We start from the raw sequence: 26,500 nt of genomic DNA, 5'->3' as shown, positions 1-26,500 counted from the left end.
TGAAAGTTTCAGGGAGAGGAGAAATTAAGAGTCTGAGTTCCTGCTTGTGAGGCTAGGGATATATATCGCTATGTTTAGCCATTTCCAAGTGAAAATTTCAGCTCTGGTACGTGTGTAGTGGTTGCTATAGACTTACAGTGTTGAGTGATATTTTAGTTTTTCCAGATATACTTTATTGATATTTATTTGTAATAAGGGAAGCGAAAACAAAAAGAGGAAGGCAGAACAAGAGAAATAAAAATTGCAATGGCAAGATTACAGGACATGTTTTGAATATCTAGGTTAACATTACACGAAATATTAAGCGAGAGAGAGCAATGTACACCACAATATGACATAGAGTGTCACCCCATGCAACATTTCACATAATATTCATGTTAAAACAAAGAGGAAGGTTGTCTATATTGTAAAAGCTTGTCAAGAACATCTCAGGTAGCAGTAAACAAAGGAGATAAGGAACACAATTTGCTGCCCGAGTGAACTTGTGAGTACAAGTTAAAAGTGATCTCAAGGGAGACCAGATTTTGTGAAAAAGCTGATGTTGTTAATATACCCATTTTTTCATCAGTATAATAGAGATGAATTATGCTCAACATTTCCCGCATCATTGGACACTTAGTTATTTTTCCAACTGAGAGCAATAAGCTAAAATAAAAAACAGCTCTCAATAAAATGTGTCACTAAAGTCTCATCAACAAAGGGTATGCTGTCTGAGAAAGAGAACTTGCAATGAGCCTCAATGTGGTTATAATAGGTGGTAATACAACGCAAGCCAATAATTGCCTTAACACAGTCTGCAGCTAAGACTCTGGTCCCCTCTTCAAACTCAAACTTGGACATATTGGAGTACTTTTTGGATGACTGACAATGCTGCAGTTTAGACTTAGTAAGTGCCAACCAATAGATAGGCAGTGTAACGAACGCACAGTACTTCAAGAGTGTGCGTGACATAGTTGTGGTGGTCAAAGGGTTAAAGTTCACTATGTGTCTGCACTAGACCGGAAATAATGACAAAATCCCCTCTTAACACCACCCACACTTAAACATAATAATATAACTATTACTATTTTATTTAAAATTATTTTTTTTTTGTTTGTGCATGAATTGAACATTCTGGCCTGCTGCGCCACAATAGCCGCAGGGGCCTTACAATGGTAGAACATTAAATGGCATAATAAAATACTGTGCACGTTTTTTGTTTCTTAAGGGTCGGGTGGGACTAGGTGTTGTCAACACATATTCTAGTATTAAGGCTTTTCCTATTCATCTGTAGTATTAAGACATATTGCATTTCTTACTTAAATTACATTACAAGTTGTACGCCAGACAATTGAACTTTTCTATATCAACGCTAGGCTAGAAAGGTTTATGAGATTATTAGTTACGCTTAAAGTTTATGTTTATGTAATTAGTATTGCAGCTTCAATCATCCTATCTAACGTGGTAAACTGTCCTGGGTCATATTGGTACATAGTACATTTAGTTAGCGTTACAGACTATTCTGTTCTATCCAGCTGTCAGATATTCAACATATAACCATAGCCCCAGTTGGTGCTGGATTAATTAAATAAAATAACATAACAAGCATAGGTAAAATAGAGCGGTGGATAGAACTATTACTATTTTAATGCTGCCACCACCAAGACAATTCATAAATGGGAGGTCTTGGTTCCCCAGGTAAACTTAATAAAATAACAAAGTCCTAATCACTTACTCAGCTCTTCAAAGTAAGACTTCTGCCCCAGGGGGTATCTGGTAGGAAAGATGGTGACTTACTTCAAAATTAGATCTTCGCGCCAAACAAGTACAAAGCACACTTCAGTTTCTTTAGAGATATACCTTGTGGGTTACCACGCCTCACCTATAGAGACACTAAGGGACCACCCCTTGTGTCCAGACCCCCATCTATCTTCTCTTATATACCTGCCACAAAAATATTTAATTGCATCTATGAATCCGTTATTATTTTTCCATTCCATAGATATGTTATATTCCTTACTCGTGGCCCAATATAACGGACATCACAATCCCATTCTATGTGGTTACGTTATGGCATTCATGTTTGGGCTTGTTTAGAAGATGGCGTTTGTCCCATTCTAAATATAATAAAAATGAGGCTTTGTTATTATTCTGGGGGGGTACATATTAATGTTTCTTTTGGAAATGATACTTGAAAACAAGGCTAATGATCATTAACATATCAAATAAATCCCCTCATCAATGAAAAGGTACAGGCCAAATGGCTGAAGCCAGCTAGACATTCAGGCTTTTAAAAGTGTAGAATCTCACACCTTGCAGAGCCTTGATTAATTCACATCCATTAAGTAAAATCTATTTCACATTGCTATGCCCTTCACACTATCCCTTCTGTCATCTGACCTCCTTGGGGGTCCCAGCTTCAAAAGATGATCCCTTTTGACCTCCATACAAGCAAATTAACCCTTTTTGACATTGACAATACCAGGCCGGCAGGTTCTTAATGCACTACACAAATTACATTAAAAGACAATATTCCATAGTGCAATAATAAATTATGCACCCTTGCCGTGACAGGCAGCAATTGTTGATAAGTGGTAAGACTATCCATGGCAGGCTCAGGTGAGAAACACACATGATGAACAAATAGGCTTTGTAACTATAGATAAGGTAAAATATATTAGAGTCCAAAGGGAATGTGTGCTGTAAATCTCCAAATTGAAGAACTTGGCCACACACTTGGTTAACATGAGAGACTACTTCTGAGGATATGTTGTTGAAACAGTGGCAAGGAATGACAATGGAGCCAAAGGCAGAAAATCATGTTAAACCTAGCCAGCAGTTAATCCAAAATGTGGGTGTCTGTTATAAGGATATACGAGAATACGTCAGAGGCTGTCCCTTCTCCATATTAACCCAATTCAAAAACACATGCGGCGCATGCAACTCAATTGTTTGAATCAGAATAACTGCTTTATAGTAACTTGGAATATGGGGAACTCCCATAGACATGTAAGTAAGGACAGATTTACATTTGCAGTTTGCTGAGGTCATTAAGGACTCTTTGTACCCTAATACAATAAGACCTGTGAATAGGATTCTAAAAGCAGTGAAATTCATAAAGAAAATTGTGGAGAATCATTTTAACAGTGTGCATTTTTCCAGCCAAATAAAGCAAAGCCAATTTCCATTTGCATAAATCTTTGATTTGACTTAGTAGAGGAAGGTGGTAGCATTTATAGACTGCAGCAATAATTAAAAAATTCTTACATCAAGATACTTGTACATAAGATGGTCTTTTTGCGAAATAAAGGCTAACACCTGAGTTACTGAATGACATAAACCTACTGAAAGACCTATTGGGAGAGCCTGAGTTTTATTGGCATTAAGTCTATATTGAAATATATCTTCATTCTCAGTCAATATGCCATAAATTCTGGTTGTTGATAAGGAAAGGATTATATCAATTGCTAAGAACAACATATTACGTTCTTGATCACAAACTTGAATAACTGAAATATCTGGACAAATTCTGATCCTGTGGGCCAAGAACTTTAAAGAAAATCCAAACTGAAGGCGTGATCATGGGCACAAAATTCTGATGTCATTAGAAATAGTGAATGGGTATGACGTGAAGCCTGCATTCAATACCTGGGCTTCTCGTAAATTATAAAGGGCTTAGATAACCTTAAAGGAAAACTATGCGGTCAGAAATACAAATGTGTTATTTAGTGAAGGCTGAAAAACGAATTTGCTAGAGATTTAATGCATGTAGGATCATTTAAGCCTATTGAAGGCCTTTTCAGAGTCCATCACCAGAAGAATGCCTCTGACCCTATGCAAATTCATATAATCTATGTGTTTGAGTACCTTCATATTGTTGTCAAAGCCCTGCCTTGTCTTCACAACCCAGACTGGTCATAATGGACTATTTTGCAAAAGATAGGACTTAATGTATTTGCTAATAATTTTGCATACAATTTGGTACAGCGTTTAACAAGAAAATTGGGTGCAAATTTAACAGTTAACAAAACATGTTAACTGTAACATGGTTCCTGGTTTTTGATTAGATGTGAATCTATTACTTTGCCAGTCGCTTCTCCATGCCCCCAGTGGCCTCAAAAAGCTACCGCAGCAACCTGTTACCTTATGGTTACTCGCACAGCAGCTTGAGCCTCACCTGCCTAACCAGATACTGGATAAAGTGATGAATAGCCCTTCCCACCTTGTACCCAAACACTAGACAAGACTGAATGCAGGGGCAAGACTTCACTGGTTTATTGAACAACAGGCAGTATATTTATACAAGGACTAAAGAGTAGTAAACCCTGCATATATATCTTTGAGGAATTTATATTTTGAAGTTTTATATTTCACACATGACATCATGAATTTTAGATATTACATTATTTACATTACTTTTCAATCTTTTAAACAGGGTCTGAAATATTGGAGGAGCAGAATTTCATTTTTGCCACATAATAGATACATAGATAAATAAAATGGTGAAATACCACACATATTGTTATTTATAAAAAATAAATAAATACAGATGACATATCTGTGAATACAGCTGAATAAAAATGCTTCCAACATTTTTAAATAATTTACTGGATTCTTTTAACACAGTAAGCAGAGTAAACCTAGGAAAGCAGATGCCCATATATGCTTAGAATGCAATATTGAACATGCAAACCATGTAGAGGCCATTTTATGTTACAAATATTGAAGCTGAGGTGAAGTCTTATTATTTTTATCTCTGTTTCCTCAACAGCTCAGATCGGATATTGATATCCACGATGGGACGTTTAAGTATTTATTATCAGGAGAAGGAGCAAATACAGTTTTTACTATAGATGAAAAAACTGGTGCAATTTATCTTCTTCAAAAACTTGATCGAGAAGAAAAGTCCTCATACAAGCTCAGAGCTCAGGTCATCAATGGATTCACTGGTGTCCCTATTGAAACAGAATCTGAATTTATTATTAAAATTCAGGATATAAATGACAATGAACCGAAATTCATCAAGGAACCATATATGACCACTATTCCTGAAATGTCTCCTGAAGGTATGTTTGGCAATTATACTTTTATGTTGTGATGTTTGCTTAAGAAATCAACCTAACAGAATGATGACACATTGTGAAAGCTTTCTAAATTATCACTATAATACTAGATGCAATATGCTTTGTGGGAGACTGACAAATTATGATTTTCTTTGGCAATCATATAATGACAATAAAAACTGAAAGTAATTAATAAAGTAAAAATAAACATTGATGTACAGTATGCAGAATAATTTCAAAGTTCACTTACATAACATAATAGCTGTGTAACGTGCCTTTAAAAATAATGTATGGAAATATAACATATCTAGTAAAGTTATTGAAGTGGTTTTCTAAAAATAAAATATGATGGAATGGTATAAAACTATATGTTAGTTAATAATAAGACATATATTGATCCTACACTATATTGATCCTATGTACTATAATGAATTAATCATTAATAAAAAAAAACCCAAAAAAAACACTTTGTTGTAATGAAGTAGGTTTCGTCAAATGGCACTGTCCCTCTTGCCTGGCAATATAAAAGATGTCTTTCTGAAAGCAACTAGAAGTGTTTGCTCATGGTATACCACTGGTTTTTGAAGGTATTCATGTTCTTCATCATTACACACACTACAGACATAGAGATGTACTGGATTCAGTGCTTGTCTATGACAAGCATTGGACTGGAGGACCACAGTTATTGGTTTGCATGCATCATATATCCCCAATGTTTCTTTGGGAATGACTGCTGGGAGGAGTATGGCTCTGGAGCTGGTTTGTTATGTTATATGTTTTATTGTGATTTTTAACTTTTTTTATTTTATATTTTTTTTAAGGGTGAATGACATTATTGTAAATGATAAAAAGAACACTACGATGTTATGCTATATGGAGAAATGTAATGGTGGTAACCATATAAAAATAAACATCATATTGTGTCAAATAATGTGGTGCTAATTATCACTTTTAAAATTATACTTACCGTATATACTCGAGTATAAGCCGAGTTTTTCAGCACATTTTTTGTGCTGAAAAACCGGACCTCGGCTTATACTCGAGTCAATAGTCTGTATTATGGCAATTTGCATTGCCATAATACAGACTGAGGGAGAGGGGGCTGGCAGAGATCTTACTTACCCGTCCTGCAGCTCCTGTCAGCTCTCTCCTGCTCTGCGCCGTCCGTTCAGCACCTCGGTCAGCTCCCAGTGTAAGTCTCGCGAGAGCCGCGGCTCTCGCGAGACTTACAGTGTGAGCTGACAGAAGAGCTGCACGGACGGCGCGGAGGAGGAGGAAGCTGACAGGAGCTGCAGGAGAGGTAAGTTACAGCTCTGCCAGCCCCCTCTCCCCCCACTGAACTGCCAATGCTGGACCACCAGGGAGTAAGAGCCCCCCTCCCTGGCCAGCTAGCAAGCAGGGAGGGGGGACGAAAATAATACTACAAATATTAATAATAATAATAAAAAAAATTATAAAAGTATTACTCATAAGACTTACAGTGTGAGCTGACAGAAGAGCTGAACGGACGGCGCGGAGGAGGAGAGAGCTGACAGGAGCTGCAGGACGGGTAAGTAAGATCTCTGCCAGCCCCCTCTCCCCCCCACTGAACTGCCAATGCTGGACCACCAGGGAAGGAGCCCCCCTCCCTGCCATGCATCAAGCAGGGAGGGGGGACGAAAATAAAAATAATAAATAAAAAATAATAATAAGAAATGATAATGAAAAAATATATAAATAATAATATAAAATAATAAAAAATAATAATAAATAAAATAATAAAATTGCCCACCCCCCCACCGCAACACATACACACACACACACACACAGCACTCATACACACAAACTGCATTCATACACACACATACACTGCACTCATACACACACACACGCTGCACTCACACACACGCTGCACTCACACACACGCTGCACTCACACACACATACGCTGCACTCATACACACACTGCACTTATACACACACTGCACTTATACACACGCTGCACTCATACACACACTGCACTCATACACACACACTGCATTCATTATACACACACTGCATTCATTATACACACACTGCATTCATTATACACACACTGTAAATAAATATTCAATTAATATATTTTTTTTAGGATCTAATTTTATTGAGAAATTTACCAGTAGCTGCTGCATTTCCCACCCTAGTCTTATACTCGAGTCAATAAGTTTTCCCAGTTTTTTGGGGTAAAATTAGGGGCCTCGGCTTATATTCGGGTCGGCTTATACTCGAGTATATACGGTAATTATCATTGCTAAAGACATGTAAGTAGTCTTTTAAATAGTAGCACAATTGTTTAAACAGTGATCCTGAATCCACTATGTAGTCCCAGCTGAGTATAAGGGATTCTAAAATGAGAAACCAAAGGACACTAGTGTTCATTGAATGCTTATTTATTAAGACAATAGATGTATTGCATTTCATGAGTCAGAATTATCTACATCCCTACAAGTTTTGTTGTCCATACTGGTGCCATTATTAAGGTAATGTTAATCCTGCCTGCCGACTTCCAAAATACCAATTACTTATTCCTTCTGTAGTCATTGGCACCACTGTGCTCTCACTGACTTGCTGCTTATTAACAGGAGGAAAAGCAAATGGCAAAACATGTAGGCTAAAATAGCTAAATCGTGACTATAACAGAGTTGGATGATTTTTCCAAATCATCTTTGCATGCCTAGATTTTGCAATTTAAATTTTAATTTACTACAGAGTGAGCAGAAATGCTCATATAAGAGTGGACTATTTTTTTTTTCATGCTCAGATGTTTATAGTTCTCGAATAAAAATAAAAACGTTTTGCACAATGCTGCACTACAAATCTGTCTCCATAGCCACAAACCCCCACTCCAGAAAAATATTTCCTTATCCATTTAGAAATTTTCACTTCTGCTTATTTGATCTTAAAGTTTAAATTCACTGGGAATTCACTCTAAATTCTCACTTTGAATAACTCTGATAGAAAAGATATCAGTACCTGTTTGCGAATTAAAGGAAACACCATTGCACATTATAAGTAAGCAGAGGAAAATAGCCACATTGGCTAAACATTCCACCCAGTGGATAACTACATGAGACATAGAGTGGAAGGAAATCCTAAGGTGAGAAATGTGCATTAAAGTATCACTATAGAGTCAATACTACAAACGTGTACTTCTGACAGTGTTTAGTGCCCCGGGTGCCCCTTGGCTCCTGTTAAAAAGTTGAGGACCTTTCTTTTAGCGCTGCAAGCTCTGATCTCAGCTGATCCTGCCCATGCTCTTCCCCCTTGGATGAGATCAACAAACTTGATTTTCAAAGTCAATCCAATGCATTCCCATAGGAAAGCATTAGGAGGTTATTGCACAATCAAAGCAAAATGCTGCTCTACGCCAATCAGCATCTCCTCATAGAGATGCATTTACTCGGCATGGACACAGAGCGTGGAGACACTGAACGGCAGTGCTGCACCCAGGAAGCACCTCTAGTGATCGTTTTAAGTGACTGCCACTGCTGGTGTCCCTAGGCAGTAATGTAAACACTGCCTTTTCTATAGACACCAAAAACACTACATTAGGCTGTAATTGTTCTGGTCACGATAATATCCCTTTAACAATTCTATGTATAAAGCTCTTCTAAATACACCCTCCATGCGGTATAATGTTCAGCCCATGCATGTGTCTCTATTCATTTATAACATGCAGTGAAGCTGCTTCATTCAATTCTCAGCCAAGCAGCCAGAGAAACAGTAGCTCTGTCACAAGATGTCCGTGTCAGTCTGGGTGTCTTATGAAAGCTGCATTGCTTAAAATATGCTTGTATTATTTAACGAGGCTGCTTAATTTAATCTACATGAGGCATATAATCAAAGAAACAGAGAGGTAGTGAAATCCTTACTATATGGCTGGCTGCGTGACATCTCCTTCTAACACTGGCAGTTCAGTTCACTCAGTGGTATTGTTGGCTCAGCTGTGCATATATACTGATATGGAGGTCTTTTTAAAGTAAGAGGAGGTATGGCAAAGGAGAATAGCTACTGGTGCAGCAAAACATGGACAAGTACCTTGTTTTTGTTTGAAACTCTTCAAACTGATATCCTAGGTCGATTACAGATGATTATCAGCTTTATTTCTTAACCACTTGATTTTCTGATTACTTGGTCATAGGGCACTTATGGATATCTTCGAATAATTCATCTTTTTTTTTCTACCTCTTGATTGTGGCTGAACTTTTGTTCATCATTGCAAACTAAGCTACTTATTTGCTTGCCCCAACCAAAATCATAACTGCCTCTTCTCCGCTCCATCACCTTTATTTCTGAATCACATACAAAAAGAAGCATATTTGGCAAGTTGGTTTTCCTAAGATTCTGTGATGCGGTGCTTCGGAAATTGGAATTTTATCCAATAAAAGGTTTAATTCTAACTAGATTCCCACCTCTACAGAGTGACCGGGACATTTAATGAAATCCCTATGGATTTTAAGTAATATGTATAGAACTGCTATTGTTAAATTATACTTATAGTAAATATGTTTAGATCTTTAGAGATTATACCATCCTCCATACATTTACTTAATTAATAACTTATTCTGTATCTAAATAGTGGGAACCTGTGCCACTTTATGATATGTAGCAGTATGCCTTACTATTGTCTTATCTTGCTGATGTAATCTTTAGTAATTATTACAACAATGGTTTTATCCTTATCGACCAGTTTAACCTCTTCACTCCCAGAATCATGTATACAAATATTTCCGTTCATTTGCTTTGCTAAACAAAATTTTGCCCATAAAACATCTCTTAATTTATACTCTAGGAAATGTTACCAGCCTGTACAGATATGAATTTATTTGCAATTGTGCTAAAATTGTCATGTCACCCCCTCCCCCCCTCACTTCCCGCAGGAAGTTTCAATGGGCCATGCCATTCCTATTGAAATGTAGGATGTACTTTCTTTCAAAACAAATATTGATTGTTAGTGAAGGGGTTAAAAGCAATGTATTTGTACTTACTTAAAAATGTTTAATTCTCGTGTATGGTCAAATTATTTTGTTACCAATAGATTAGTTTCAGATTGACCTGTTTAGATCTTTATATACAAAGCTGCACAGTCATAGTTATTAGGGATAAAAATAGTAAAGTAAAATTGTGACCTGTATCTAATATCCAATTTATTAAAAATTTTTTCAAACGGTTGTTTAACTTACAAGAAAATATCAAAATAGCTGTGTTAAATAAATGTAATGAATAATACCGGTTTGATATAGTAACGTTGTTTACAATTTTGTAGTAAAAGATCTAAAAGTCAGGTCTTTTCTTATTAACCAATTAAAATACTTCAGTGACCCTCTTCCTTTCTGTACCCCCTTTTTTACTTGAAAACAATAAAGAACAAAATTGAGAAAAAAAATACTTCATATGCTGGATTAGTATTTTTTTCCAGACAGTACATTAAAAAAGCTAACAGTCTTTTCATGCTGAGAACTGGAACATTCAAACTTTTGATGCTAAAATCAATTATTTATCTAAAAATACATGTCGAGGAGCTTTATCTAACATTGCTATATATATTATTGAAAACGTCCCAATATATTGTCCGTATACTGTATATGTATTGTCTGCTGCTCTGCATACTAAAATATAAAAAATAAATAAACGGAAAAAAAGCTAGATAAATTATACATTCCAAGTATTTCCTGATTCTTTCAGGCTCCTAATCATGATATTAGTCATATGTTGAACACAATTGTAAACTGTACTATTCTACTTAGAAGTAAGTCTGACCAGCTTTTGGATACATATTATTTTTATATTTTTATTCAGGACACAATTAGTGACAATAACGTTCCAGTTTGAAGTAACATTCTGTCCTTAATAATGACAAGTCATGATATTTGTATATTTATTGATGTCCTCTACCTCTATTCTATTCACCAGCAAACTTCCAAGTACTAAGTGAAGCTTGGAAGCTTCATTTCATTTTTTTCTACCTTTACTCATTATATTATTATATTTATTTTAACAGTGGTAGTATCTATACTTGTAATTTTTCCTTATTGTTTGTGAATTTATTTCATTAATACTTAATGCACATATACCTATTATTGTGGGTGAAAGAATTTGGTTGGCAAACATTTCTAGTTGTATACAACAAAAGTAAGCTTTACTCAGTTGCTATTTTTTATCCATGACTTGCTCCTTCTGGCAGTAAATACTTTCACCATATTCTTCTTCTCTTCATCCCTGTTCGGAGGCTTTTCTCACTATCACTAAGCACTATCCTACCCAGCCTCCCCTCCTCATAACCACCCTACTTCTAGCTTACTTAGCATGCTTCTACAGCTGCTTGACGTCTCACCAAATCACCTCCTTATTCCCTTTACATCTTACCTGTGACTGCAGTTATCATTTTATTATTTCTGTCCATCACCTACAAATCCCCCTGCTATCTCTTGTCTCAACTCCCCGTTTTAATCTGTAGATACTATCTCATAGGCTATCTAGCTAATTACTTTGAATAAAATAACTTTAATGATGATCTCAGTTCACACCAGGTCACTCTTTACTTTTTGTATTGGTCTGTGCATATTGAACATTGTGTTTTTACTTGTCTCATTTTCTTGTCACAATTTCCCAATTATACAGTGCTTTGCACAGTGCTGCATAATTTGTTAACACTTTATAAACGCCAATAAGAAGAAGGAGGAGCAAACTTAGTTTGTGTTCTGCAAATCTTATCTTCCATAATTTCAGTTGGGTTCTTATAATGTGTTTGTAATTAATGCATGTATGTTGTCTACATGGACATGCTGACAAAGGGTAAAGTATTTGAAGTCATGTTTGTTTTATCTCGTTTCTTCTGCCTAACAAATTAACTTTGGCAAAACAATTCATTATGATCTTTTTGACGTTTGACAGCTTGTATAATAGATAAACGCTGATACATCATGAAATGGTAAATTTCTCCCAGGTTTTTTTTGTTTTGTTTTTTTAATAGAATTGTCTATCTCTGCCTCACCTTTTACCTGACTAGCCTTGCCTGACACTTTTATGAATGCTGCTTCCCATCTTAGATTGCCCTTCACCTTTGTATCTATTTTCAGTTCTTAAACTTTCCCACACTGTACAATAGGCTGACAGGAGAAGTATATCTCAGGTGTGCAAGAATCAGATAAGCCAAAAGTTAAAACATAACTCTCCTGAAAAGGACAAATCATAAAATACAGCTTTGCTTAAAAGGAATTCCTTGATCTTGTGATTTCAGTTCAAACTATAAATTATGATACATTGTTTGCTAAAAGTGCTGACTACAGTAAAATGTTTTTACAATATTTTAAAAGGTCACACTAGACTCCAGAATCACTTAAAGGGATTCTATAGTGTCATGATTACAAATATGTATTCCTAACACTATAGAGCCCTCTGGGTCGCTGAAATCCCTTGGTGTTGGGTCGTTGCTTCGCCTAGAGGCTGTCTTAGTACTGAAATGTTTTACAGGAACACTGTACCTAGAGCACTTCAATGAGCTTCAATGTGCCATCAACAAGTCCTTCCCATGTGCACTTTTTTTTTTTCAAACACAGCCAATCTATGAGAACACTAATTGTTAATGGATTGGAAAATTATGGTTGTGCTTGCTAAAAAACTTTCTCAGGATCCAAATAAACACAAGGCATTGTACTTTCTGGTAATAAGAGAAGCAAGCAACAGTAAGGAATAAAGAGTAACAAAAAAACCTCCAACAAACAACATACTTTTAGAGTCAGAGAGTCCATTAACATCGGTTAATACAGAAAAAGGGACAAACTGTACTTAAATCTTAACTATGAATTTTTTTTAACAACTCCATCTAAAGTTTGAAATAAAAAGCACACTTAGATATTGTGAATTAAAGGGACACTATAGTCACCAGAACCATTACAGCTTAATGTAGTGGTTTCAAAGCATGTCACCTGTCCGTGCTGAGAAAAAAAAAACAAAAAAAAAACGTGTTTCCACCTTTAGTGGATGTCACTCAGAGAGTGCCAGATTATCTAAAGAGTTGTCAGAATAGGAAAATATGTTTGTACTCTTAATTCTATGGTGTTCCTTTAACCCCTTAAGGACCAAACTTCTGGAATAAAAGGGAATCATGACATGTCACACATGTCATGTGTCCTTAAGGGGTTAAGTTGTTATTCCAACATATTTATCCATTAGACATTCTACTGTCTATTAACCACACTGTCTCGTTTGACCTGCTGAAACCCCTGGATGAAACACTTTCAGGATTAACACCCAAAATTACTATTGATGTAAATTCTGTTGTAACCAATCATGATGACACTTGATCCATAAATAATTAGGATAGGCTGTGTGACCAGGAATGGAGCCAAACTAACACTGCAAATTGTCCTGGTACAATTTCTTGACAGTTTAGTATTTAGAAAATGTAGGCAATGAATGCCCAGTCACCTACAAGATAAAATAGATCATGGTTACTTCTACACAACGGCTTTAACTATATTTTATTATGTATATAAATGACTGCATTTAATGTTACTTATTATGAAAGAGAGAAATTTAGCAATAAATAAAACAATTACAAAATGTTACAGGGACAATAGGTAGATAAGGACCCTGTTTAACCCCTTAAGGACACATGACGTGTGTGACACGTCATGATTCCCTTTTATTCCAGAAGTTTGGTCCTTAAGGAGTTAAACAAGCTTACAGTCTAGAGGCGTAGAGTATAAAGACACATAAATAGGAAGGGCATCACAGGGATCAGCAAACAAACAAGGTGGAAAAGTAGCAGAACTGGAGGTGAGAGTGGAGTACAGCTGTTTAGGAGAAAGCAAGAGGCAGATTTGTGACAAAGAAGTTACTCCAAGGATAGAAAGGCAGGGATAGCAGTATCAGAGGGAGAGATACATGTTTAAGTTAGTGCAAGTGAAAAACCGGAACTCGGCTTATACTCGAGTCAATAGTCTGTATTATGGCAATTTGCATTGCCATAATACAGACTGGGGGGAGAGGGGGCTGGCAGAGCTGTAACTTACCTCTCCTGCAGCTCCTGTCAGCTTCCTCCTCCTCCGCGCCGCCCGTTCAGCACCTCGGTCAGCTCCCACTGTAAATCTCGCGAGAGCCGCGGCTCTCGCGAGACTTACAGTGTGAGCTGACAGAAGAGCTGCACGGATGGCGCGGAGGAGGAGGAAGCTGACAGGAGCTGCAGGAGAGGTAAGTTACAGCTCTGCCAGCCCCCTCTCCCCCCACTGAACTGCCAATGCTGGACCACCAGGGAGTAAGAGCCCCCCTCCCTGGCCAGCTAGCAAGCAGGGAGGGGGGACGAAAATAATACTACAAATATTAATAATAATAATAAAAAAAATTATAAAAGTATTACTCATAATAATAATGAAAAATTATTAAAAAACTAATAATAAAAAATAATAATAATTAAAAAAAAGTTAATATAACAAAAAAATAGTATTAAAATAATAAAAAAATAATAAAAATGCCCACCCCCACCAAGCCTCTGCATCACACACTCAAACACTGCACTCATACACACACACTGCACTCATACACACAAACTGCACTCATACACACACTGCACTCATACACACTGCACTCATACACACTGCACTCATACACACTGCACTCATACACACACACTGCACTCATACACACACACTGCATTCACACACACACTGCATTCACACACACTGCACTCGTACACACTGCACTCATACACACTGCAATCATACACACACACTGCATTCACACACACTGCATTCACACACACACACTGCATTCACACTGCACTCATACACACTGCACTCATACACACACACTGCACTCATACACACACACACTGCACTCATACACACACACTGCATTCATACACACACACTGCACTCATACACACACACTGCATTCACTCATACACACACACTGTAAATAAATATTCAATTAATATAATTTTTTTAGGATCTAATTTTATTTAGAGATTTACCAGCAGCTGCTGCATTTACCACCCTAGTCTTATACTCGAGTCAATCAGTTTTCCCAGTTTTTGGGGGTAAAATTAGGGGCCTCGGCTTATATTCGGGTCGGCTTATACTCGAGTATATACGGTAAGTACTGGATAGAAGTTTATTTAATGATGTTGCACACAGAGCATGCATTCAAGAGGGCAGGAAGGAGGACTTAAAGCGAGAGTTACATGGGATGGCTAACCGATTGTTGTGGTTACTGGTGATAGCACAAGATAGGTTAGTACATGAGGGACCAGGGTATAGAGAGACATCACAAGCTGCCAGGAGCAGAAGGATAGAAAGGAAGAGAAGGTGGGATTTAAATGTTCGGTATGACATTACATATTTAGAGAAGTTAAGTAGCTCATATAATTTGTTACTTGCCTACTGTACATATTATCAAACTGGCCTTCGTCCTTAAAGTTTCTTCATGTGAGATTTTGAAATGTATATGTACACTGCTATTTAACCTTTTCTCAAAATTCACTGAACATATTTAGAATAAATATGACCATTTACAGTACATGGAGACTTCATTTTGCCAGAATATACTAATATGGTACGAGATACTGGGCTGACATAAAAAAAAAAAAAAATGTTTTTTTTTTAAATATAGGTTATTTATCTATTTTGACTTTAGCACACTTTTTCTCTTTGGATTACGATTATTTTCTAGTATTGAAAAACTCCATTGCCCTTCATCCTTACATTTAGTTATACAATTTTTTTTTACCGGGTTACACCTGAAAACTGTTTGCAAGCACTTTCCTTCTTTCTGTGGCTGTCCAATCATAGACTTCTCAAACAAGCTCATTGAGAAGTTTTTTGCAAGGCAGGTGCTTTGGGCAATTGTCTGCCTCTTGACTTTACCACTACTGAGATAGACTACCTTAGTAACAGGACCTGCTGTCTAAATTACAACCAGGGGGTGTACCAATTTTTATCTTAAAAAGTGCCAATTTCTATTGAAATCTACACTTTTTCTAAAATGAAAAAAGAGGACATACTCTTAATAAATAAAGCATTTCGGTAAGCTACAGTGCTCTAGGTCAAGCATGTCAAACTCAAAAGCTAGCACAGGTCTCAAATAAACAAGGTTTAAGTTTATACATGTTCATAGAAACTTAGGTTTATTTGGAAAAGTACAGTATTAAAACAATTCCAGTATCACTCTCTACTAAACCACAGCCTCCCTCTACTAATCTCCAGTCCCCCCTCTACTAAATCTCAGCTCCCCTTCTATTCTAAATCCCAATCATTTTGGAGTCGCAGAGATGACGTGGACCAGGATCAGAACAATTGTTGGCCTATGTAATGCTAATTTGGACCCTTTTTCACTGCCATAATATGATTTCTGCCTTGATACACACTTAGTACTTATAGTAAGTCTCTCTTGATATTCTGATATTGCCCTTGTTTCGTATTTGACTTTGTGTATTTCTGGAATCCTGACCCTGCTAGTTTTTTCACTTTCCATATTTCAATTATCCTGACCTTCCTGACTTTGTCTTTATCTTTATTAACTTTATATCCGGCCACTCTAAGGCCCAGTAATACGTCTACCTAGAGCCTCTGTTTGTGGGATCGCCATTCCTGTAAGTTGGGATACCACCTAGTAACAACATAAGAGTAATAAATTTGATATTAAATTGAGATAAATAATCCATACTTCCCATACCTGTTAATTAAGTTATTGGCCATGGTCCTGAAAAGAAGGTGAGTATAAATACAGAAAGAAAAATATATAATATATCACTATGATAATTTAGATATTTTATAAAGTAAACCTGTCATGACAGCTGCCATAAAAACTACAATTTATATTTTATCCCTATGTTAGTCAACATTTTCCAGTAAGTTATGAACATTAACACTGAAAATGGGATCTCCTCTAAGGCAAATAGCATGAAAAAAACATCTGCTCTGAGTTGCAACAAATATTGTTATATTCAAAATGACCTCTGCAAGCAATATCAACAAAACAAATATCAGGAGTTTGGAGACATGATTTTTTTTCCTCAGCGAAACATACTTAAAACACCTAGGATCATCAAGCAACCTAGCTTTACACAGCACTTACATTAGCTAGGACAGTATAAATCTGGATTCTTTGGCAGGGGAAATGCACTGACGTTTAAAGTAATTGTTTCATGTACCAATAGTACAATGGAGATGTAATTTGCATTAGTTTATGTTGCCACCGAAATTCTAGATGGTTTACATTTTGTAGGGGGAGGGGGAGTTAATGTATTTTTAAGTAGCTCAGTGTTTCTAGTTCTTAAAATTAACCCCTTAAGGACACATGACATGTGTGACATGTCATGATTCCCTTTTATTCCAGACGTTTGGTCCTTAAGGGGTTAAAATGAAACAAACAGCTCTAACAACACTCGTGTGGGAATACCTCCTCCCCATACCTAAAATCGTGAAAATTAAGAAATATAAGCGCTACATGAAAAGTGGACAATGTATAGATAATAATGCTTACCCCTAATAGTTTGTAGGGGGAAGTGTGGCGTCAGACGAAAATATGTACAAATAAAAACACATAAAGAATATATATACAAAAAACATACACTTGCAGAGCAATTTTAAAACAGACTTAGCCATACAATTTACACTAAAAGCAGACCAGAAGATTTGTCATGGAGCATATGTATTTTTATCATACAACAAATCACAAGGCCAACAATTATCTAACAATTATCCAACAATTATTTCAACCTGACAGACACAGATGAGCTCTACAGTCTGCAATTCCAGTTCACAACTCATAATTCATGGCAGTTTTAATCAAACTATGTAAGCAAAGCAACACCTCTGGTTATATCATCATTAAACACAAGTTCTTGGGAGTTAGCCAATTTTAAACAGACACTCACCCAGATCCGGAGGCCCCTTGAGGTGAGAGCAAAAAAAGGATTTGCTGTCACTTCAATAGGATCCCTCCGTGTGTGATCTGGGAAAGCACCCATAGCTTGAACCTCCTGGGTTTCTGTACCAATTGATATAGAAATTTATGACGGATAAATCATCCCAGAGAGACAACCAGGGGCTCCTAAGTAGTTGTTCGAGTGCTCGGGAGGACCGATAATAAAACCACAGACACGCTTCATTGTAGTTCAAAATCCTCTCTTAATCTTTAATGAGAGAGCATCGCATATATAAAATGGCATTAGTCTACTGTGCATGTGTGAAAAATCAAGCAACAATGACTGACTTGAAAGTCGTATCTACAATGTTAAAGCAAACATAGCATTTCAGAAGAAAGAAGAAACATCTGCAGAAACTGCTGACAAAGTGAAGAAGTTAGCTTTTAACCCCTGCAGACGTGGAAGGACTTAACTAAGGCAAAGGCTTTAACCCTTTATTTACCTTTTATCTATGAGAATTGCTGCACTGCACTATCATTCAAAGAATTTTGATCTCCCTCATAAGGGAAAGTTATTTGAAGGCGCTTGAAACATTTGGAGTCTGTGAGTTCCATAATTAGTGGAGGCTTTGTGGATCCATTTATACAGTGTTGCCCTATTTGTAGTTGTTTTATTGTAAGATATCTAGCTGTATCCCAGATATTTTGTATTATATCTTATTGTATGAGGTCACCAACAGGGAAGGGATCTCAGGAAGCTGTTCATCTAAGCTAAGTGTTTTAACCCTGACTAACACAATTGTTTATTAGACGGTATGTTGGTACTGTTTTGCACTATTTAGTGTATAGATAACCTGTTTGTGTTACAGCTAGGGGAGTTGTGGCTAGGACTGCATAGGAAAAGTAATATAACTCCTAAATGACAGAGAACACTGATTTAGACTATTTATTATTGGTCAACAGCTAATGCAAAATTAGTGGCTTGAGAAAGACTATGGGAAGTCAGAACATTGCCTTGGTGAATAGGAATATATGTATTGTTAGTGCTATTTATAAGAGTTTATAATAAATGACTCGACAAATGCCATTATTTGGCCAAAACTGCTTGAATGGCTGCTTTAATAAAGGAAGGAAGTTCAAATGAACAGCAATAGTGCAGGATCAGTTATGTTCTATGCCAATTATAAGTCATTATTAGGAGTCAGTCATAGTGATGATCTAATGCCCTTTGATCCAATGTCAACTGGAGCACTGCCATTACTAAATACTGACAATAGATGGTCCCTACATATGTGTGTTGGTACGATCTATTACTAAATTCATGTATTAATTGCAGATGGTGCCTAAAAGTTGGAGGCTGGTCAGAAAAAGAATCCACATTGATGTGGGTGCTTTGATATTGATGCCCCAGTAATGATCATCACACGTACATAGTGATCAACCCTTTGATTGATTTATGTTCTAATGCTCAAATGGTTTTTAATCTGTTTAGATTAAACGTTTAAAATAATTGTATTTATACTTGTTATATGCTGTATATCACAGCGATCCAAACAAGGGAATTCCTCTTCCAACAGGAAAACGAACACACCATACTCAATATATTTTCTGGATTCATCACAAGCTGTCTGTTTTTATTTTAATTTATTTTAAGTACACTGTTTTATGGAATAATAAGTGCAATTCCATAAAAGATTTAAAGGGACACTTTAGTCACCTGTACAACTTTAGCTTAATGAAGCAGTTTTGGTGTATAGAACATGCCCCTGCAGCCTCACTGCTCAATCCTCTGACATTTAGGAGTTAAATCCCTTTGTTTATGAACCCTAGTCACACCTCCCTGCATGTGACTTGCACAGCCTTCCATAAACACTTCCTGTAAAGAGAGCCTTATTTAGGCTTTCTTTATTGCAAGTTCTGTTTAATTAAGATGTTCGTATCCCCTGCTATGTTAGCTTGCTAGACCCTGCCTCCAGTATGTGATTAAAGTTCAATTTAGTGATTGAGATACAATTATTTAAGGTAAATTACATCTGTTTGAAAGTGAAACCAGTTTTTTTTTCATGCAGGCTCTGTCAATCATAGCCAAGGGAGGTGTGGCTAGGGCTGCATAAACAGAAACAAAGTGATTTAACTCCTAAATGGCAGTGAATTGAGCAGTGAAATTGCAGGGGAATGATCTATACACTAAAACTGCTTTATTTAGCTAAAGTAATTTAGGTGACTATAGCGTTTCTTTAAAGAAAAAAATCCTATTACAACTTGTTTTTTTTTTCAAATTTCTCTAAGTAATTTAACATGCTAATAGCAAATTGATTGAAAACTAGAAGACCTAGGTTGTAAGAATTATGATAAAGCAGGTATAGTTCTCAATGGATTAATAATTAAGGTCAATCCACTAGCCAATTTATATAATCAGGTTACATCAGATTCCATTAAGAAAATGATTGACAACTTAACACAATGTTCACATTTCTTAATGAAATTGATAGTTGAAAAGACTAAAAGAAACTTGTGTAAATTGGAAATCAATGTTGGTGTGGTGCAGAGGAACAAGTGAGCATCATTAGACACAATTGAAAAGACAAAATACAGAAATTGAGAGAGGACATTGGATTTTGGGTAAAACAGTTTAAAATGATTTATGAAGAGTGCAATTTGCATTAAGTAAATGAATAAAAAATAAGTCATCAAACTAAGGGGCAAATTAACAAACATTCAAAAACCATAAAAGTAAGAAAACTTTGTCACAAACACAAATTGATAATTCTGAAAAAAATGTTAATTACAATCAGATGAATTTATATTAAAGATTTTGCAAATTACATCATAATCCGGTTGGACAAGACAAAGCTTGGGCAAACATTTTAAATGAAGACGAGAAAGAGAAACATAGTTTCATTTTTCTCTACAATAAATGATTTTTCTAAACTGACTGGTAGGTGCAAAGAAGAGAGCCTTTAATAATGATTGACAGGGAGCTAAGCCGGAGGCCCCCAGTTGCAGCATAAAGAGGAATGGATTTCTACATATAATTTACTTTTTCACACTTCGGAAATACATATTTGTTCAATATAGAGATGAGTACATTTTTATTCAAAATCCATCCTTTTATATCATGAGTAGATCCATGTTCTTTTACATTTATATTAAAGATTTTGCAAATTACATCACAATTCAGTTCAGACCTTAGGAAAGCCAGGGTAAACATAGCCAATGAAGAGGAGAAATTGGAACAATGTTTAATTTCTTCTTTTCCATACATGCTTTCTCTGTCAGGTACAAAGAGCAAAGACAGGGCTTTAAACAATAATTGAAATATAGGTGCCAGTTTTCAGGATAAAGATGTGTGGATTTCTACATTTACAGGGTTTTAGGAGAAATAGGAACAATGTTTAATTTCGTCTTTTCCATACATGCTTTCTTTGTCAGGTACAAAGAACAAAGACAGAGCTTTTAACAATAATTGAAATATAGGTGCCAGTTTTCAGGAAATAGATGTGTGGATTTCTACATTTCCTAGGGTTTGCACTAAAGTCCGAATAGCCCTGTACCAAAAAAGGAAAATCCATTTGCTGGTGTACAGAGTTATTTTGACTGCCAAATCTGGACATTATTCATATAATTAAACAATGTACACGTTTTATCATATAATGATACTTACATTTCCTACTATTTTCTTTGCCCTGCCACCCTATACATTTCATGATTTTTTTTCTTAATCACCTTTTTTTCTGTCCCCTTAACTGTTGTCATCAATGACAGCTTGACCAAAAGGTATACTGAGAATCACGAGAATAGATAACATTTCATGAAAACTCTCCCATCAGTAGTGCAGCAAAACAGAATAGAGAATATCACACTTCACACTCCATATATTTTTAAAAACATGCATTAAGACCGATACACATAATTTCACACAATTTCACACCATACTGATAAAATAACGGACTAAAATACATGTGTCATTAGATAGTAATGCATGTTTACTATTGCACACATGCATTATAATAAAAGGTTTATTCTAACTAAAAACAGTGTTTTAGGAAAACCTGACCCCAGAAACGTAAAAAAATTTAAATAAAGCATAAACTTACCTCCATTCCAACCCTGAGGTCCGATTCTTCCCTCAGTCTGATTCTTCCCTCTAGAAAGATAGATAGAGAGAGAGAGAGAGAGAGAGAGAATTTGTTTTTGAATTAGAAATGAACAGTTTATATATGTATATATATATATATACACGCTTTTGTCAATATTGTGTATATATAATGTATATATAAATACATATATAAACAATGTTGACAAAAGTATTAATACACTTGACTATTACATTAAAAGGGAATTTTATGACATCCCATTCAATAGTCAATGATATTTAGCCGGTCCCCCCTTTGCAGTTATAAAAGCTTTCACTCTTCTGGGAAGGCTTGTCACAAGATTTTGAAATGTTTTTGACGGAATTCTTGGCCATTTCATTCAGTACAGCATTTGCTAGGTCAGGCACTAATGTTGAATGAGAAGGCCTCACTTGCAATCTTCATTCCAGTTCATTACAGATTCCATGAAGCTCCTGCTGCACAGTTTTTCTGCTGATATTATTCACAGTGGAAGTTTGAAACTCTTAAGCTATGGAATCAGCAGACATTTGGTGACTTAGACTCACGATGCACCTCAGCTCTCGGTGACCCTGCTATGTGACTTTACCTGGTCTTCTGCTTCATGGCTGAGTTGCTGCTGTTCCTTACACTTCCATGTTGCAATAATACCACTTACAGTTGACCGTGGAATATCTAGCAGGAATGAATGAAATATCGCAAACTGACTTATTGCAAAGGTGACATCCTATAACAGTACCAGGATCGAATTACTGAGCACTTCAGACTGACCCATTTTTTGCATGATTTTATATACCTGTGGCAACGGGTTTGATTGAAACACCTGAATTTAATAAGTAAGGGGTGTGTCCCTTACTTATTATAGTGTATGTGTGTATATCTCACTATTTGAAAATGTAGTTTGTTCAATATAGAGTCATTGAACAAATATGTTAAATGTATATGTTAATTTTATTTGTTTTATATAATATACTTGAGGTGTTTCTCCTATGTTTTGCAGTGGTTATTGGATATAAAGGAGTTCTTTACTCTAATACAGTTTGTTCTTTGAATAATAAATTCAGAGTTTAGATAGCATTTGCTGACAAGCTATAAAAGAACATGTGCCAATTTCCTATGCTAAGCAAGAGCTTAGAATCCTGTGACATGCCACCTTTTGAAATAGTTGATGATCAGGAAGTTGTCAGTACAGAGTGAGCATTTTTTCTTACCTTTTTGTTTATATTTAATTTCTTTACATTTAATTTTATATATCAATTCAACATTTAGACACCTTCAAAGTTTGCATACATTTTATTTCACTTAAACTGCCTGAGCTCTTTAAAAATTTGTTCCAATATCATTTTAATAGTCCTTCCAATGTCTATATATTGAATTATGCAAGGGCACCATTGCAAATAAATTACCTGTTATGAATCCCAGCCTCGTATTGATTTATGTACTATTGTTTTCCTAGGTGAAAAGCATAATTTGCTGTTTGTGATACTTTTTAGCAGCCTCACAAATCAATCAAGTAAGGCATACTGCTTTTACATACTTTCAAGGTCAACAAGGCCTCTCTATTAATTTTGACACATAGCTGAAAAGTGATGTTTCAGGTGAACCTATATTGAAGGGAAAAAAAAGTATAATTATGTAAAGAAGCAGCATTGTTAGTACATCTATAGACATATATTTATATTCTGTTTTGCTCATTACTTCATGCTTCTAATCATAGGTGCAAGAACTGTGGGATGTGGAGAGATGAATTCCCACCACGAATATCTTGTAGGTGTAGAATTGTGAGTGGATGGGAAATTTGGTTAGTATGAATTTTTTGTCCAAATATTACAAATGATTAGGACAACCTAGTTTCGTATGGTGATTCAGCTTGTCTGAATATCAGTGGTGTATATTAATTTCAAATGAGATTCAGATGGGATATAATTTTTTAACCTCTCATTGCTGGCGAGTGAGGGGTTACAAATTAAAGCAGTGGGGGGGAGCAGAGTTTCCTTCCCTGAGTTCCCCCAGATTCTGGAATCGGCAGGGTACTGTTTAAAATTCACCCATGCCCCACTCAACCAATGCCATGGTAAGGGGTTGTAGTGTGTACTCACTCCCTTCAAGCCGCGTGATACAACTGCACCACGCAGCCTCGCGGCATAGCATCTATAAATAAAAATGATTCTTACCCTTTAGGGTTTAGGCTTCCCTGCATTCGCCAGCACCCAGCCGCAACAGTCAGACCTTCCGACTCTGTCTGTGTTTAGGCTGCATCCTTAAATAGAGTTTAGGCATGATATCACACCTGTCCTTAAAGTGACCACATCATCATTGCAATTCTAAATTATTTTGAGTTGTAATGATGACGTGGACCAATCAGAACACAGTTAAGCCTATTTAAGACTTGCTTTGGCTCCTATTATTTGCCCTAGTTTCTTTAGAGATCCTCCTTCAGTGCTCCTAGAGTTTCACTTGTGATTTCCTGTGTTTGACCTCAGTTTCGTATTTCACTTGTGATTTCAGGGAATCCTGACCTGACCTCATATTTGATTTGTGATTTCTGGTATCCTGAACCAGTTTTGTCTATACTTTGTGTATTTCTGTATTCTGACCATATCTTATCGTGACCTTGTTTCTCACTATATTTATATGTTAAGTCCAGTCACTCTAAGGCTCGGAAATACGTCTTTCAGATCCACCTTTTGTGGGTTTCCACTCTTCCTGCATGTTGGGGTACAACTCCTGTGACAGGGATTAAATTAATTCTGCATGCTTTGTTCAGAAGATATCTCCTGTATTAAGTGACAAATAAGAGGTATAGGGGTCAATATAAGCCTTATAATATTAAAAAAAAATATTTAAAATCATATCTACTAAACATTGAGCATCCAGTGGTGGTCTTATACCAACCACTCAGATTGTTTTGACTGAGGTTGTATAGTGTGGCATATAGGTGCATTTCTACTGAACAGCTATCACCGGGTGAGGGGCATGATGGAATTTAAAATAGGTCTCCAGTAAGTAATACAATAAAGGGAGGCATGGCATAGGTCCCGCATGGGGTGAATCAATTACTAAATGTTGAGGCACATAGTGTGCCCTCTATGCAAAATGAATGGAAAAACCTAGGGTCACCCCCAAGGCACTCCACCCATCATCATGGGTTGGGGCTCTATATATTAACCTGGGGGACCCTTTGTCTCCCAAACCCCACACATTGATGGCAAGTGGGTCCTATTAAATTACTAAAAACCTGGGGAATCCTAGTGTGACCCCCAGCTTCACTCATTAGCAGCAGGAGAAGATACTAACTATAATAGCATGGGGAGACCAATTTTCTATCTAACTCTAAAACATTTGCTTTGGATAGGGGCCATTAAAAAATTATTAACCCGGGGGTAACCTAGTGTGTCCCTCAGATCCCACTCATAGGTGGGAACTAATGAGAAAATATGCAAGGAGGTCCCCACAATTGTCCCCCACTATGCATGCAAAATTGCCATGAGAGCAGGCATAGGGGTATTTAAAATAACATCCCCCATACCACAGATTTGGATTAATTTAAATAATCTAAGTACAAGTATGGAGCCGGTCACTCCCATTTGTAAGTAAACTAATGCATGAATGAACAAATTGCACAAATTAAATTTCATTCATCAAGTGATTCATTCTTTTTTTAGTTTGCTATAATTGCGATTCAGACATTTGTAATTTAGGAGAATGGGCTAATTGCATGAAATTCTGATTATTGTGCATGTATTCATATCCAAATGTCTAGTGGGGGGCTAAAAGGGGTATGGGTTCTCCCAGTCATGTTGATGTAACTTTTAATATCATGTTGTACTGGTTTAAAAAGAGAAAAACAACGCATATTGGTTTTATAAGTTATCTACACCATTTTGATTTTCCAACATTGACAAGTACAAAAACATTTAATGAATAATTGTTTTGGTGAGAAATTTAATATCTATGTATATTAATAGATTACATTGTTTTTTAGGTCCAATAACCGCATCCAATTTTAGTTATTATTTTGCCTACAGAAAACGTAATGGTATGGCATAGTTTTGCTATGAAAGGATGTCCCACCCTCCAGATTTACTTTGGTTTCTCCCCTGATCCGTCTAATACAGTGGTGTATATCCCCTTAAGGACAGAGCTTCAGAAGCTTGACTTACGCTTAATGACACAAGCAATTTTTGCATTTTCTTGCTGTTTGCGTTCAACTGCAATTTGCATCTCTCTCATTTATTGCACCGACACATATTATATACTGTTTTTTAAAGGACAGAAAGGGCTTTAATTTGATATAACATATATATATATAAATGCTTACTTATTATAAAAAAAATACAGAAAAATGCAAAAAAAAGAAAAATATTGGTTTTTTTTTACAGTTTTTGCAATCATAATGTGTGCATAATTAGTGCAGGTTAAGGAAAGTAATTAAAAATAAATTCATTTATTTGTTCTG

General features: G+C 36.2%; 1 protein-coding gene across 1 annotated transcript in view; it reads left to right on the top strand.

Annotated features, from left to right (window-relative positions):
- Nucleotides 1-26,500, top strand: part of LOC134608627 (cadherin-19-like) — a 207,801-nt gene that overhangs the window by 43,748 nt on the left and 137,553 nt on the right. The window contains exon 3 of the mRNA XM_063451610.1: nt 4,751-5,045. Coding sequence (XP_063307680.1) covers nt 4,751-5,045 — 295 coding nt within the window. The remainder of the gene's footprint in view (nt 1-4,750; nt 5,046-26,500) is intronic.

The sequence above is a fragment of the Pelobates fuscus genome, chromosome 4, assembly GCF_036172605.1.
Source record: "Pelobates fuscus isolate aPelFus1 chromosome 4, aPelFus1.pri, whole genome shotgun sequence".
Taxonomy (NCBI): Eukaryota; Metazoa; Chordata; class Amphibia; order Anura; family Pelobatidae; genus Pelobates; species Pelobates fuscus.
This window is presented reverse-complemented; position numbering and strand designations above follow the sequence as displayed.